General features: G+C 33.5%; 1 protein-coding gene and 1 long non-coding RNA gene across 7 annotated transcripts in view; one reads left to right on the top strand and one right to left on the bottom strand.

The window, feature by feature from the left end:
- Positions 1-17668, bottom strand: part of LOC111415643 (uncharacterized) — a 77362-nt gene that overhangs the window by 25496 nt on the left and 34198 nt on the right. For 4 of the 6 annotated variants that reach the window (XM_023047395.2, XM_023047398.2, XM_023047400.2 and 1 more), the window contains exons 1-2: positions 6054-6246; positions 5616-5995 (exon numbers count right to left, since the gene is read on the bottom strand). In XM_023047395.2, coding sequence (XP_022903163.2) covers positions 5616-5995; positions 6054-6070 — 397 coding nt within the window. In that variant the 5' untranslated portion in view covers positions 6071-6246. Of the gene's footprint in view, positions 1-5615; positions 5996-6053; positions 6247-17668 lie in introns of those variants that run through there. The other 2 variants (XM_071197138.1, XM_023047399.2) reach the window with 1 other exon arrangement.
- The window catches only part of LOC139430320 (uncharacterized), a 46365-nt gene continuing 34113 nt past the window's right edge, over positions 5417-17668 (top strand). The window contains exons 1-2 of the long non-coding RNA XR_011640815.1: positions 5417-5551; positions 6196-6414. This is a non-coding gene — a long non-coding RNA (uncharacterized lncRNA). The remainder of the gene's footprint in view (positions 5552-6195; positions 6415-17668) is intronic.

Here is a 17668-nt window from a genome sequence, read left to right as displayed (position 1 = left end):
ATAACGCGAAAGAAGATTGGGACTATCAGGAAAACTGAGAAGCAAAGCAATATGCAACTGATCAGCATGAATCAATGGATACATTATTACGAAACATTGTAAACCGAGGATCGTACAGAATTCGACGTGCGTGACATATACAGGTGTCCCGAAACTCAACGCCAACCCATACCTGCTCTGGTAAAAATAAAGAAAAAAATTCCTTGTCTATTAATTAAGTGGTAATAGACATATTTTTAAAAATATAAACAATCGTTCACGTAGATCATATCTTTAGGTACTACGGTCAAAAATTTTCACAATTTAATAATAATTTTTTTTTAATAATGTAATCTTTATTAACCCTGCTATTATAGAAGTCACCAATGAAACAATAAAAGTCGTTAGTTTTGCGAAAAAAATATTATGTTAAGGTTGAATAAATTGATGACTATTAAACTTGACACACCTTTTCTAAAAAAAGGAGTAGTACAGCACCCTTGGCAAGTAATCTTAAAAGATGGCCTGTTTAGTCAAGATTCCAAAATAGTGCAACACTTGCCATTTTACTTTTTATAAAAAATATTATTGCCTGTTTTTCGTCAAAACACACGTTGTTTAAAAAAATTATATTTTCTTATGCTATTTGTATTTACTCCAAATTAATATACCAACTTTGGAAGATGTGCCACTCAATATCTACGGAGAAATGTAGTTTCAACAAGAAAGAAAAAATGTGTTATACCATTTTGGAATCTTCACTAAACTTCTTTTAACGTTACTTGCCAAGGCTGCACTGCTCTTTTTTATAAAAATCGTGTGTCAAACTTAATAAACAAATTTTTTCAACCTTAACTCAATCAAACTAATACCTTTTTCGTAAAACTAACGACCGATTTGCGACGTCTATAGCAGCATAGTTAATATAAGTAGTTATTTATAATGTAGTCCTTACATTATAAAAAGAATCACTATTAAATTGAGAACATTTCTGACCGTAGTACATAAAGATATGCTGTACGGGAACGATTTTTAACATTTTCAAAAATAGGTAATGTCTATTACCATTAAACTAAAACCAGAACTAACACTAGACCTAGAACTAGAAACTTTCGGGTTAAACCATGCGTTTCTTGAAAAAATATTTCACGTTTCGGATGCCAAGTTGCAACCTTCTTCAGACACAAGTTCGAAGTGAAAGGTTAAAACCGAAAGTTTCTAGTTCCAGGTCTAGTGTTAGTTCTAGTGAGTTCTAGTGATAGGTTGGGTTGGCCTCTCAGGCGGTACCCGCTTGACGTTGACTTTCGGGACAGCCTGTATATGGATTATCAACAAAAGTCTTAAAAAAAGTAATAACTTGTGTTTCTAAACAATTAACAGACATTTTCAATAAATGTATCAAAGAGGGAACTTTTCCAGAAGAACAAAAATACCAGAAAATTATTAAATTAACGTAGAAGAAATAAGGGCTGCTCTAAGAGAATCAGAAAATGGAAAAGATGTCAGGCCTAGAAACATCCCCATTGAACTGATAATATTCCAGAAGATTGGAACTTAGCCTATGTCACATCAATTTTCAAAAAAAGAAAATAAGAGGTTGTGACAAAATTAGCGAGGTACAAGTTTTAATAGTGCAGTGGAGTTGTATGGCAAAGTCTTAAAGAATAGGATGAAATGCAATGGGACAACGTGAAAGAACACAGTAGTTTTCGTGGAGGAAGGTCTTACACTGATAATATTTTTTTGGATCCATCCAAACCAGTCTACCAACCCTTTTCTTTACTGATGACCAAGTTGTAGCAAGTTAAGAATATTGACTTTATGTTCACAAAACTTAGGAAAAAATCGAAAGTGAGGAATAAGTGTTATTATAGATAAGGCAGAATATATGGTAATACGAAATGACATAAGTGATCCTGAGTTACAGATAAACAACAAAATAGGAAGGACGTGTAAGGAATACAGATATTTGGGTAACATAATTTCGGAAAAAGGAACATCTATTAGAGATATCCAGAACAGGATACAATAAGGTCGAAAAAGTGTTTGTATGCTAAACATTTTGTTATGGTCAAGTCGACAATTTATTATAGTCAAGTAGAGCCAATATTAATATACAGGTCGGAATGCAGCTTTTGCAGTCATCGGAGAACTTACTACGAAAAGCAGAAAACAACTTGAAATTAACACATTGCATTAACACTGGCATATGTCCGAAATGAGGAAAATAGGCGACGAACGAATAGGATATATATGACAATTGATGGGGTGGAAACCAAACAGTTGTATCTCAATATAGAAGAAAGAGAAGTAGACCAAATACATCTTGTATTCGAGAGATTAGAGAGGCTATGACTGATCGAGTCTTTCCGAAAGAGGAATAGACATCGAAATGTGGGATGCAGCAGAGGCTGTAGAAATTTCTGGTGTCTCTTCTATTATATCAAGATCAGTGTTACACACTTTTTATTTGTTCACAAATTTAAATAAAAGGCATGAAATATATCTGGTGTCAGAGGTTAAATCATCTTTTTTTTTGTTTTGAAGCAGCCAATGTTGTTCATTTTCTGTTCATGTTGAAAATAAATTCAGAGCATTTCATTTCATCAACTACAAATTTTTTGCTGCTAGATTTTATTAATTGTATCCAATCATGTGGATGATAGATCTCTAACTTGTTTTCTTTTTTCTCATCTATTATCCTGTGATCGGTGTGTGCTTCCAGGTAACTATATCCGGGAAGTATGAACTTATGAAACTAATTATTAACTCTATAGATGCCAGTCATTTATTTTAGTGTAAATATTGAACTCATATGGGAATTTATATTTTGACCTCCACATGTATTAGAATATAGTACAATATGTTTCGTGTTGGCAGGAAGGTATTTTAGCTTACTTGTAAAGACAAGATGCATTCCGGTTTGCTCATCGTCCAACAACTGTGTCATCCTATACAGATACAGCACCTCAAGTTTTATTGCTACGATCCGTTAATTTAAATGTCCAGAGCTGACGTTTATAAAACTCATCTGAGAAACTTAAAGCTGTTGAAGGTAAAGATTCCAGGTATGAATGCGGATCTAATCGTTTTTCCTCATAGGCTTCATCAGCAACTATCTTATGCTGGTCATACGGGGCAACTAAGTCAGCTTTAATATTCTCATCATTGGCGAGCTGTATTTTCATTACAACAGTCTTATCACATATGAAACAAATTGAACTAAAACTAGCACTAACGCTAGATCTAGAACTAGAATTTGTGAACAATGCGGCTCAAAAATTAAAAACTATAAGTAAATATGAAATAAACTTTAAGATCCGTACATTTACATACAAATTATGCAAGATGCTGTTTAAACGGTAGATAATTGTATTAAAAATATACTGGAGGATTGCCAACGTAGATCGAATGAAATAGTTTGAATAATTAATTAGGGTTATTAGACGTCCGTCGGTTGTGAACCGGGAATACATATTAGGAGTAGACAATAAATTCAACGAAGTGTGTGGTGAGGTAGTGAATAATCCAAGACTTTAAAAACTTCTTCGCCAGTTATATTGGTCTAGAAGGAAAACAGAGAATCAAATATTCTTCGGTAGATGTTTCAGACAGATATCTCTCGCAGATGAGCAATATTGGTCTGGTTGGACCCATAGTAATAGGGTAAGCACTAACTAAAATACTCGAATAGATTTTATAATTCCTAAAGTCCTCACCTTTGGATCGATTTTCCAAATCTAAACGCGTTTAAGAGTTACATCGGACAAGGAAAGCAATTTCAACCAGCAACGGGGTTTAGAAACAAACGGCCTTCGGCGGATTTCATAGAAGAACTAAGACGATATTTCCAAAAAATACAATAAGTTCTCATAATTAGTAGTGAACATAATGCATTGCTATTCTACTGTAAGATCAATAATATTTTTGTCAGTTGAATCCTTCTTCTTTTCACGTTACAACTTCTGATGGGTTTTAGCCTGCTCAATGATCTCCTTCCAATTTGTCCTCTCGCCAGTCAATCATCTCCATCGCGTAATTCCCATTCTTCTCAAGTGTTCAATCTGCGCTTTCCTTGTCGCCCTCTCATTCTCATCCATCTGAGTCTCCTCCTTTCAATGAACCTGACAATATCGTCACCATCTATAGATTGGTTTCTAATTTCTCATTCATTCGTAACTTCCAGAAGCCATCCTCATTTTGGAAAGTTCTAAATATTTTCGACTTTTCGTTCAAATGCCCTAAGAAGTTGCCCATCTGTGGCTGTTAGAGCCCAGGAATCACATCCATATGTTCCCACTGGTCTAATCAGGTTTTATACTTGTATATAGTTAATTTTATAGGTTTGCAGTTTCTCGTAAGCATATCCCACACGGGATCTTAATTAATTACTGCATTAGCCCTTCTGTGTAATCTGTAAACCTAGATAGGAGAACTATTGTTGTACTCTTTCAAACCTGTAACACCGATTACTCCTTAACATTTCGCTGTATGAAAAGTCGTTATGACGTGTAACACGTAACTTTCCATGCCAGGGCAAACAATTTAAATCTTAATTTCTAAGGGAACTGGACGCAATAGTGGCAAAAAAGCATTTCCGGATGAGCGTTTATGATTTAACTGAAAAAGAGTCTGTGAAGATGTTTCTCCTCCAGGTTATACTTGAAAAACACTAGACAACAAGACATTTATCATGGAAGAGAAAGCCACGAGAACCATTGACTCAGTCAAGGCAAGTTAAAATCTTGCAGGAACCACAAGTCGTGTTCATTGCATTATCTTTCATCAAATATAAAGTGCTGAATATAAAATATCCAACCTAACAATTTCTGCCACCCTTTAGGCTATTAATACAAAAACAAAGTTTACACAAAATTGTAATACAACACGTGGCATTTATTGATCTCAATTTAAAGTGCCAATTTATCTTAATTTAAACTTTGTATGAAAAAACTGTGTATATGATCACTATGATCAGATAAAGTACCACTTCCGGTTGACTTATTCAAATTTCATCATCTCATTCCGTTTTTGATTTATCGTATATATATACATACTTAACTATACATACATTACACTTACAATTAGACATAATGATATAAATAGTCGAAATAAATCAATGTCGTATTCACGAGAAAGTAAATTTAAAAATTTTTATAAACTGTTATGGTTAATCTGAATTGACAATTATTTAAATTTTTTGCCAACCTAAAAAAAATAAAAGTTGCTAATTTCATAAAAAAAAATTTAAAACCGTTATTATTTAATCCATTTAATTACATTATATTTTTAAATTTATTACTTGACGAGTTATTAACTCGTTTAAAATTTTAAATATAAAATGATTATTAAATTGACATGTTTTTTTATTAGAAACATAAAAATATTTTTAAAATAAGGTTATGTTTACGTTGTTATTTCTAATGTAAACATGTTATAGCGTGATACAAATTTGTTGATTTTTTAGTGATTCTCATTTAAAAGCTCATACTTCAATAACCGCCCATTATATTTCAACTCAGCATAAAACTAACTCTAAATTAAAACAGTTTTTTGAAGATAACCCAACTTTGTAAGTTTTTTTTTAAATATTTTTAGGTTAGAATTTAATTTAAATCAATCAATATTTTACTTACCTCTTGGTAATTCAATACCATCGGCGCTTCCGTGCACCATTTTAGCGTGCCTCAATAACTTTTGATAATGTTTCGAGGCGTATAAACAATTCGGGCATTCATAAATCTTCACCTTCTCTTTGTGCACGTCCCTGAGGTGATATAAAAAGTTTCTGGGGTTCTGCGTGAAATAATCGCAGTTCGGACAACTGTAGTTTCTTTTAATTTTACACTCGGGTAAATCCTCAGCGGCGACAATTTCCGCGAGTTCTTCACCGTCATCCGCATCTTCAGCAACCGCCGTTCCGAAGAGTGCATCTCCGCTAACGACGCTGCGTACCACCAAAGAGTCACCCGATCGGTGGACCATCGATGGCACTGACATCTTCGAATCGGATGCTCTATAAGCAAAAAAAAATGATTATAATAAATTATTTAACACTTCTTCTTGACAGCTACCGATAAATGAAGGTCATATGATGGCATGGCAACTCGGATGTACAGGAGTTTTCTTGATGGCAAAATTATGGTTCTTTGTAAATTTAAAAATGTAGTTGATTTAAAAATTAATGATATAAAGTTTTTTTTTATTTATTTTTAGGGAAAAAAAAGGAATGAGACAAAAAGTGATAATTGAATCTAATGGTGTCTTTTTGGGAGTCGACGTCTGATGACCGCGAAGCGTCTTGTTTATGTAATTGACGGGTGCCGGAGGACGAATGAAAGACGACCTCTAAGGTGTTCTTGCAGTTTGTTTTTGCTGCTACTACAATGCGGAGTCATCGAGGTGAGTCGAAGAAGATCTGCGCGTTGGTGTTTGGTGAGTATTTATTGAATTAAAATGTGTTTAGTACCTAGGTGGGATTAACAAATACTAGACTTAAAAAAACAATTTTACAGGATGTTAACTTTTAATATTTCTTTGTATTTTATGATTTTTTTTTACTTGTTCAATGCCATTTAAAATTAATCATATTTCAATATTAAAATTGAAAGAATTAAAATCAAGTTTCAATGATTTTGTATTTTGCAGGACGAAATATCATGATAAACTAGCATGTATAGTATATTAATTATAACAAGAAAACCTCAGCATCGATTTTGACGAACAATATATCATTCAAAAATGATATATGAAATGATTAAAAATCCTTGGTCAATGTGAAAGTGGAAATTCCCGATTGGAAAGTATACAAATATAATACAAAAATGCCCTTTTTAGGTGGTATAATTTGTAATCTATGTAGTCGATCAGCAAGTTTAACATAGTTTCTTCTATCGGAATCACAAAATGCGCGATATCAATTCTATCCCGTTAACCTTGTACAGCCCTCAGAATAACACCAAGTTCGGTTTTCCGAAAATCTAACCACAATAAGAAAAAATTGATTTAGTTAATCTAAATTAAGCACGGAATTCGGAACATTTTACAAAGAGAAGTTATTGTGCTTTTACTCTTTTGCTCTCAGATGCATAAATATCGAGAAAAAATCGAATTGGTGAAAATTAGATGAAATTGTGGATTTATATCTTGTAGTAGAGCATGGGATTCGAAACGTTTTAAAAACAAAGTTTTAGTTGTATAAAAGTTGTAGCATCTTCTGTAGCATCTTAATTTTTAACAATATTGCACTTCTACACTTTTGCTTTCTTCTTCTTCTTTGAAATGAAATAGATTTTTTTTTCGTGGAAAGTGTATTTTAGACTGTCTACAATAAGAATTCATTGAACAGAAAAAATTTGAGAGTGTTTTTCTGTCTGATAACTTTATTTTTATAACACACCCACTGGTCGAGAATTTCAAGCGACCTGTAACCTCTTTGTGTTCCCTTTATACTCGATACATATCTATGTATTTTGACCTTACTGTTAAAAAAAGTTAAAATGCATAAAAAGTAACAGTAATTATTTTCTTGTCTCCGAGATGGCATACCCCATTAAAACTGTCTTGTTTTTTCTACTTCATCAGGCTTGTTAGGATCCTGAAGTTTAGTATTAATACCATGTTTTCGACGCTCGTCCGACAGATCTCCTCTAACTCGGTCTCTCACTCTTGGCCCATTTCGCCTAACATTCATCGTCCATCCTGTCCATGTGGTCTCTCCACCATCTGCGCCTCGCACGCACAATCGTACCACATCAGCCAGCCTAAGTTCATCCCGCATTGCTGAGCTTCTTATTTGATCTCTAAGGGTTACTCGTTTAATCATCTTTCGCGTTCTCATTTCTCATGGTCTCACTGCCGTTTTTGTTATTGCTACATGATAACCTCTACACGATGTTTCTGAGATATCCAAATGTTCTGAAATCTTTGTTGACTTGCGCCCTAACTTGATGCAAATTTCTTCAGCAACAGATCAACGCAAAGGTACCTACAGTGCAGGTTCTGCCTAATGGAGCGACCATTCACAGCCAATTTGCTCCTGACAGGCTCTTTCGATATCATTATTGCCTCTCAGTATTCGGATATCTCCATGCGCAGTCCTTTCGCTGTAGTTTCGAACCAGTATAGCATGACATTTTCAAGGATTTGTCCCATGATGTATCCGCCCTTGACTTTGTTGACTACTACTACTATTGTCTTGTCATCAATGTTATGATGGCGATTCAGGTGAATCATAGGCTGTTATAGATATGTTTCCATCGGCCACATATACAGGCTGTCCCGAAACTCAACGTCAAGCGGACACCGGGTGAGAGGCCAACTCATACCTGTTCTGGTAAAAATAAGAAAAAAATTCCATGTCTATTAGTTAAGTTAAGTGGTAATAGACATATTTTTGAAAATATTATAATCGTTGCCGTACATCATATCTTTAGGTAATACGGTCAGAAATCTTCGCAATTTAATAGTGATTTTTTAATAATGTATTCCTTATGAACCATGCTACTATAGAAGTCACAAATCAATCAACAAAAGTCGTTAGTTTTGCAAAAAAAATATTAGTTTGATTGAGTTAACGTTGAAAGAATTTATGTCTATTAAGTTTAACACACGATTTTTAAAAAAAGGAGTAGTACAACACCTTGATTGTGCGTATATACACAATTGATATAGATTGAGCGTCTTGGTTCGATTGTGTGGCCTTCTCATTCTCTGGGCCTAAATCCCCTTGATTTTTTTGTTAGGATTCCATAAAAGAAACAGTGTATTAAAAACCGATTGAAAATCTTGCCGAACTGCGCCACGATATTTATACGTATTTATTTGTATGTATTATATAGAGATTTGCACAACTGTAAAAAGATCTTTTCTGCGACGATGCAGAGCTTGTATTAGTGCCGACGGCAAACAATTTGAGCATTTGCTTTAGTTTTACGAAAATAATGCAATAAAATTAATGCAACAAATCAATTAATAATTCGTTTTGTTTAATTTTGTTTTATTTTATCGTAGATATTGAGTGGCACATCTTCTAACAAAGTTAAGAGCAAATAAAGAGTAAATACAAATAGCATACGAAAGTATGAATTGTTTAAATAACATGTTTTTTACAGAAAAACAAGCATTACTATTTTTTGAATTTTTTGAAGAAAGTGTTGTACCATTTTAGAAACTTGACTAAACAGGCCATCTTTTAAAATTACTTGCCAAGGGTGTTGTACTACTCCTTTTTTTAGAAATCGTGTGTCAAACTTAATAGACATAAATTCTTTTAACCTTAACTCGATCAAACTAATTTTTTTTTTCGGAAAACTAATAACTTTTGTTGTTTGATTCCATGTAGGATTCCATTATTAAAAAAAATCACTTTTCAATCGCGAACATTTCTGACCCTAGTAGCTAAAGATATGATGTACGGGAACAATTTTTATCATTTTCAATAATATGTCTATTGCCACTGAACTAAGAGAGATAGAATTTTTTGCTTATTTTTACCAGAATAGATGGGTTGGCCTCTCGCCCGGTATCTGCTTGATGTTGAATTTCGGAACAGCCTGTATATCATCGGGTACATGTATCTCCAGGACATTAATTTCACGCGCGGCGGTACTTCACATGCAAATTATATACAGTATGTCCATAAAGTAACGGATATAGGCGATAAAATTATAATAAATGGTTTATGGAAAAATCCCTGAAACGGGTTTACAAATTTTAATTTTTTGCAATTTTTTGGTGTAGATTTCAAATTTGTCCGCCATTTTTAAACGAGTTATGACGCCATTGATATTTTTTTCAAATGGCAATCCCCCATTTTTATTAGGGAATATGAAAGAGAATTCTTTTCTGAATATGGTACAGTCAACAGTGATATTGGTTAGATAAGAAAATTTTCTAGAAAAATTACTTTAAATTTTAATTACTTCAAATTTGTATAAATGATAAAAATAGTAGTAGCCATGAGTAACTATGGTAATCAATTATTATAAACAATTGCCTGAGTGTCAAAAACTGATTTGGTAAAGCTTCTTGAAGTGTGGTGGCGCCCCATCTTGTTGGAATAACTGTCATTGGAATTGAGTTGTGTCAACATTATCGGGATGGAAGGAATGACATCGTTTAAAAAAAATTTAAACATCTCTTTCCAGTTAAGGTTTCCTCAAATCTTTTGCGGACATTGGGTGTGCGACTTTCTTGGCTAATTTAGATATTGGGTAGCTCAAACCCGACAACTTTGTCTATTTACTTGTCCACTCAATGTAAATGTCCCTGCGTCGAAAAAATTATGTTTTTGACAAAGTCTTCGTCATCGTTGCAAAATTATTGTTGCAAAAACTACAATTCATTGTTATGGGAATGATATTTTGCGGGTTTTAAAATTTTGTGAACCGTTGATTTACTATGGGTCCAAATTAGACCCAATACTCCTTACAGTAACATGAGAGTTTTCTTGCCCAGCCAAAACCATGATTTATTGAACTTCCCCTAAAAGATTTAGTAGGCCAGGCTTCGAGAAATGTTTCGAGAGATGGCCATGCTTTTTAAATATAGTCACAGCTAGGCTCACTATAGTTTGGCTAATGAGTTGGCGTACAGGATATGTTGCATTAAAGAGGTCAACTATTTACTAAATCAGTTTTTGACACAATGGCGGAAGAAATTTAAAATCTCCACCAAACAATTATAAAAAATTTAAATCTTTAGACCCGTTTCAGGGACTTTTCCATAAACCGTTTATAATGATTTGATCGCCTATATCCGTTACTTTACGGACACACTTTATGTACCAAAGTGTCGTTTGCGGTTTGCTATTGTAGTTTGCAGTCTGCCGCCTGTCACGGAATTGTACCTTTACCCTCTTGGATACCTTTGACGTGATAATTTTTGTTGTCAGATCCTCTGTGATTGACAACATTCTGTCGATTAAGGGGTCAAGGCCATTTCCGATCCGATCCTTTACACTCTAACATATCGTTGGCATTGTCATCAGGTCCTGGTGTTTTCTGGGTTTCAGCTTGCTCACCATTTCATGTCCATCCTCCTGGGTTATGTCTTCTCCAACTTCATCAATCGACATCTGATCTTGTCCTCGCCGTTTTCCCGTTGGTTACTATGTAGGGTTCGTAACCATTCCTGTTATTGCCATTGACTATTTTCTTCCTATTACTTAGCACATTCCAAATCCTCTTGTGCGCTGCTCCGTACAGATTTCTTTTGGACTTTTCGTATTTGTCCGTCGCTCCTGCTCCTGTCATCCTGCTCCCTCGCTTGTTTAGCCAATGTCTTTACCTATTCTGAGAACCAAGGTTTATTGTTCTTTTCCCCATTTATGTTACCTTTCTGGTTCAGAGTGCTTCTTTTGCACTATCGGTTATGCTTGGCCTAATCTTATTCCATACAGCGTTTGGATTATCGTTGTCTGTAATTGGGTTCAGAAGTATTGGATTGATTTTTTTTTCTTTCAGAGGTTGGGCTTAAATTAGTATTTGTCTCGTGCTCTGTTGCAGCGTTTGCAGGCGTTAGTGTTCAGAATCTGGCTTCGATGAACTTCCAAACTGATTATAATATAATCGAGTTGAAGTTGCGTGTAGTACCAAAGGTAACTTTGTGCTGCAGTTTATGATCAAAAAACGTATTATTGATCCGTAGCTCATTTTGGGCGCAAGTGAAGTTAATTAAAGTCTTGCATTACACCTGGGATAGGGATATTTTCAATCCTACAATTAAAATAACCCATAAGGAAAGTTGTGATTTTCTCGGGAGTCCATCTAGAATCTAGAACATGTTATAGTTCCTTGAAGAATATAGTTTTCTCTTCTGCTCTTCAGGCTTTGTTATGTCTGGGGCGTACTCTCACATGTAATTTGTTCTCCCCCCTCGATCTTCAAGGTGATGTGTATGATATCACCGTTTACATATTGTATCTCTTCGATGTAACCCTCAAATTTCTCATTCTTTTATTTTCCGCTGTAAAACAATATGTGGTTCCGGTACTTGGTATTACTCTTGCCCTTCTTTTTCACTTCCGAAAGTCGATTCTATATTTATTTATCTCCATAATGATCTCCTTATCCTTTATTATTCCAGTATGTTGCGTTCCAGGAGACGTTTTTGAGCTTTATTTTTGCTCTCAGATGCATAAATATCGAAAAATACGAAATGGTAAAAATTAGATGAAATCGTGGTTTTACATCTTGTACTTGTACTTAATTATTGTGTCAAAACTTAAAGCAGTTTAAACCTTGAGAAGAAAGGTTGGATACAAAACAGTGCTAATTAATTCAATTCTCCTTTTAATAAATATTGCATAATGTTTTCATTTTTTTTGCGTTGTTTCTATTTACGTAGGAATTTGAGTCAGTTAACAAGAACTAATTGTGACTCATCCTCATTGCCAGTCTAATTATCTCTGATCTCATTCGTACATCTCCAAGAAGTATTGTTACCTTTTAAACAATATGTAGGTAAAACAACTTATAGTTAATAGTGTTACCCTACACGTTTGATTGAAACAGAAAACGATATATTATCGGATAAGTCGTTTAAATAAATGATTCACATTTATTTATACAATTTCTTCATCGTGACGTTTCTTGATGAATTATTATTATCAATTTAAGGTATACAAAAGTAACAATTTCGCGATAATAACAACTATTTTAATATAAATAACTGTTTAGTATTAACCCTTTTTTTGGGTGATAACAATAAGTAGAGTTATAAAATTGATTACGCAATAAGAAAAGAAAAAAAATATTGAGGAGGTGTGAAGAACGAACATTGCCTGGATATTTACGAGTTATTGTGTGTAGAACAAGTCAAAGCCGTACGTGAGCCTAATAAAACCGATAAGTTCCCGAGAGCGATTTACGATTTCTTATTTTCGTTATCGGCTGGCACCCAACAAATCTGCTGGGTTTTATCTTTAAATCTCTCTCTTTCTCTTACATACAATAAAAAAAGTCTTAGCTTATTAAAATTTAAAAAAAAAGATTAAACTGATTATTTTGTATATCCTTGTATGGTCATGGAAGAAGAGTAACTCTTCATCTTCTCGGGGGGGACCAAGAAAACTAGCACGAAGTTGTTGGTGAAGTGCTTACGTAACGACGCCATAAATGCCAAAGTCGAAGGTCGCTCTGCGTTCGAAATTCGAGCTGACCCAATTCTGAATTCGCGGATGAGCTCCTGGATCTTAACGGAGTCGACGACTACGACGATTTGGTTTTCCCGAAGAAGAATCGGCAACGTTGCTTTCAAAATAAATATACCCTAGAAAATTTTATAATTCGGAAAATTCCAAGAACGTTTTTCTTCTTCAAATTATTCAAGAATTTTTATTAAAAAAACAAAAATAACATGAAAAAAAAAGAATTTGAAAAAAATTGTAATTATTTGATTGGAAAATTGGCAAGATGCGAAGGAATTTTTTTAGTTAGCAGCAATGTGTTTGTGGATCGAACAAGAATAGTAGCAGTCATCCAGTTATTAGGAGAACAGCAACTGCGGTGTGTGTACAGGCTGCTGCTATCTACGTAAGCGTGGATTTTTTTTTAAAGGAAATGGAGTGGGAGATGACTGAATGTAACATCTGGGAAGGTACAGTGCCGGATTAAGGAGTTTCTGAATTCATTAAATATCGTTTCAATATTAGAATGGAGGAATACTACGATTTCATTCATAATAGTCTTTAAAAAAATGTATAAAATATTTATTGTTGATCATTTCACGAAACTTCTCTATCCAAATATGATGAATTTGATTGCAGAGGAAGGGTGAATTTGAAATCTTAGCCGATGGCGTTATTGAGAGGATTAGTGGAGGACATTTAAAAGGACTAAGAAGAAAAATACGACTAGTTATGAATTGTAGAAGGCTTAAACAACATACTGTGAAATCCACTTTTCTGGTATCTGGAGTTAAGCCGATGCAGAATTGGTTTAACACGCATCATACACCAGATCAAAATACTGGGAGAGTCAACGTCAACATATATAGGTGTCCCGAAACTCAACGTCAAGCAAGAGGAAAAAGCCATACCTGTTCTGGTAAAAATAAGAAAAAAAGTCCATGTCTCTTAGTTAAGTGGTAACAGACATATTTTTGAAAATGTTAAAAATTGTTCCCGTACACCACATATCTTAGGTATTTTAGATTTTTTTAATAATGTATTCTTTATCAACCATGCTACTATAGAAGTCACAAATCAAACAATAAAAGTCGTTAGTTTTGCAAAAAAGAATATTAGTTTGATTGTGTTAAGGTTGACAGAATTTATGTCTATTAAGTTTAACACATGATTTCTAAAAAAACAAGTAGTACAACACCCTTAGCAAGTTATTTTAAAAGATGGCCTGTTTAGTCGAAATTCCAAAATAGTAACACTTGCCATTTTTCTTTTCTTAACAAATATTATTGCCTGTTTTTCTGCAAAAAACGCGTTATTTAAAAAATTCATACTTTCGTATATTATTTGTACCTCGTATTTCCTCCAGAATAATTTAACAACTTTGTTAGAAGATGTGCCACACAATATCTACAGAAAAATGTGGTTGCAACAAGATGGTTGCCAACCTCATTATGCTTGTCCTGTACGGGATTGAATACAGAATATCCCGAAAGATGGATTGGGCGTGTTGGTTCGATTACGTGGCCTCCTCATTTTCTGGGCCTAAATCCCTTGGATTTATTTATTAGGATTGCATAAAATTAACAGTGTTTTAAAAACCGATTCAAAATCTTGCCACAATATTTATACAGCAGCAGAAGAAATAAATGCAAAGAGATTTGCACAACCAGTAAAAAGATCTTTTCTGCGACGATGCAGAGCATTTGAGCATTTATTTGCTTTAGTTTTAAGAAAATAATGAGATAAATTAATAATAAGTAAATTAATAATTAATAATTCCTTTTGTTTAATTTTGTCTTTAGATAAACCTTATTCGAAACAGTCCTTTTGCAAGACATAATGGCAACCATCTTGTTGAAACTACATTTTGTTATTCGTAGATAATAAAAATATCATACGAAAGTATGCATTTTTTAAATAACTTGCTTTTTGCAGAAAAACAGGCAATAATATTTTTTATGAAAAGAAAAATGGCAAGTGCTGCACCATTTTAGAAACTTAACTAAACAGGCCAACTTTTAAAATTACTTGCCAAAGGTGCTGTACTACTCTTTTTTTAGAAATCGTGTGTCAAACTTAATAGACAAAAAATAAAAATAAAAAAAATCACTATTCAATCGCGAACATTTCTGACCCTAATACCTAAATTGATATCTATCGAAAAAAGACGCAAACCGATATAATTGTATCGTATGACTCCTTTCACGAACCGTCACATAAATTTTCTGCTTTTCATGCATTAATAGACAGAGCCCTCACATCCAACCTTGAAGAAAAAATGTTAATGGAACTTAGTACAATAAAACAAATAGCACAAAATAATCAATTCACTAAAAATGAGATTGAGAAGTTTATTGATAGAAAATTTAAAAAACATCACCTCACCAAGATCACCACTTTATTACCAGATAAGAGCCCCGAACCCAAATATCATAGATCCATACAGTATCAAGGAACTATAAATAAGAAACTTAAAAAGATTCTCAATAAACACCATATAAAAATTTCATGTAAGAATAATAACACTATAGGAAAATTATTAGTGAACAATAAAGATAACATTGACAAACTAGATAATAATGGAATCTACAAATTACAATGTGGCACATGTATGGCAACATACATAGGACAGACTGGACGAAAATTGAGACAAAGGATATACGATCACAAAACCAAACTCTAATTTTGGAAAACACTTGTCATTTAACATCGAACATGAATTTGACGACAGGGAGAACGCCACACTGATACGTAGAACTAACAAAGGACATTTGATGGAATTACTCGAACACTATGAGATAAACAAATTCAAGAATAATTTTCCAACATATAAATGTTTAAATGAACAGATTAACGATACCAGGAAGCCACTATATATGTGTTTAAGAATTCCTTTTACACCACTTAGGTAGCAAGTAGTTCACCGCAACTTCTGGTGTCCCTCAGCTACCTTCCCATCCCTATTCTCCCACCCAATCCTTTATTTTTCCTTTCATTCTCCCCCCCCCCTTTTTTTTCCCTTATATTAAGATCCATTTGTTGAAGTCCTTTGATTATGTTGAATTTTGAATTTGTTGGTTTGGTGTTTGTTGTTAGGGTCTTGTCCAGTTGCTGGGTTGGCAACATGTACAGTTGGTTATTTCCGATTTTGGCGCGTTTTTACCATACATAACCTTAATTTTAGTTTTTTCTTCATGTCAGTTGTTTCGATGAACGATCTAAGCGACCAACATTTTCAACGTTCCACAGATTTTACATATATTTTCAATGATGTTATAACATCGCTTTGCTATCCATTTTATCCACATAACTTATCAAAATTTGTCTTAAGTGTTCGTTCCAGACGTAAGATTTTAATTGTTTTTTAACTACCTTCGACTAGATTAAGATTTTTTGTAACTAATTTTATTTTGTATTTTGTATAATTTAGAAAGCTTTCTGAAGATGCCGATATAAATTAGGCGAAACCGGTTAAAGCTGATCAGTTAAATAAATATCCATAGTTAAAGTGCGAAAACCAATTTTTTATTTTAATTTTTCAACAATGGAAAGAGAAGGAAAGAACAATACTAATACCTAAAGATATGATGTTTGGGAACGATTTTTAACGTTTTCAAAAATATGTCTATTACCACTTAACTACAAGACATGGATTTTTTTTCTTATTTTTACCAGAACAGGTATACGTTGGCCTCTCGCTCTTTACCCGCTTGACGTTGAGTTTCAGGACAGCCTGTATATTTTGCTTTCTGTCATACCGAGAAATTATGAATTCTTCTACTCCTTGTGATTTTTTGAATGATTTCTCACCTACACTATTAAACATAAAGGAATACCTTAATTGTGAACCCATGATTTGAAAACTTTTTGTTATGATCGAACCACAACCATCAAAAAATCTCCTAAATCACGCATATCTCGGTAGTATTGCGTTATCTTCCTGTTACGATATACACTAAAACTTTTAAATACTTTAGATATATTTTTAGATAAGAAAATCCAAGAAAACCAGCTTGTACATCTTGATCATCTGAATTACACGTTTCAGGTACTGAAGGTATATTACTCAAAACCAAAGAGTTCGATCCGATTTTATTTTATCGCATCTTCACCATCATAAGCCTCTTGCAATCTTGTCCAATAACTTTCAACATCAGATCACTATCACTTTTGACAAATTTTTTTATTTGTTGTTTAACATTGCAAGTCTTGACTCGAGATTCAACCAAACAAAAAGAGAGACTCTTGACTTCCTTAAGACTTCTTCAGCATATAACACAATTACAAAAAATCATAGATATAAATTAAAGTAACTTCGTCTATTGAGGATAAAAATAGTTTATTTTCAGTGGCTATTTTTTCTTATCCTCAAATATCCAAATCATGCCTTTAACTCTAAATCATGAAGATTAAACAGAAAATTATAATTATAATATAGTTACAATATGTTGCAATTTTTCAAAAATATAACTATCAACAAACGCATATTCCATGTCGAGTACGACAAAACAATGAATGTTGCGTTATAAAATAACTGGATTAAAATAACTAGTTGTCTAA

This window comes from Onthophagus taurus, chromosome 6 (genome assembly GCF_036711975.1).
Source record: "Onthophagus taurus isolate NC chromosome 6, IU_Otau_3.0, whole genome shotgun sequence".
Taxonomy (NCBI): Eukaryota; Metazoa; Arthropoda; class Insecta; order Coleoptera; family Scarabaeidae; genus Onthophagus; species Onthophagus taurus.
Note: the sequence above shows the minus strand (reverse complement) of the source record. Positions and strands in the feature narration are given on the sequence as shown.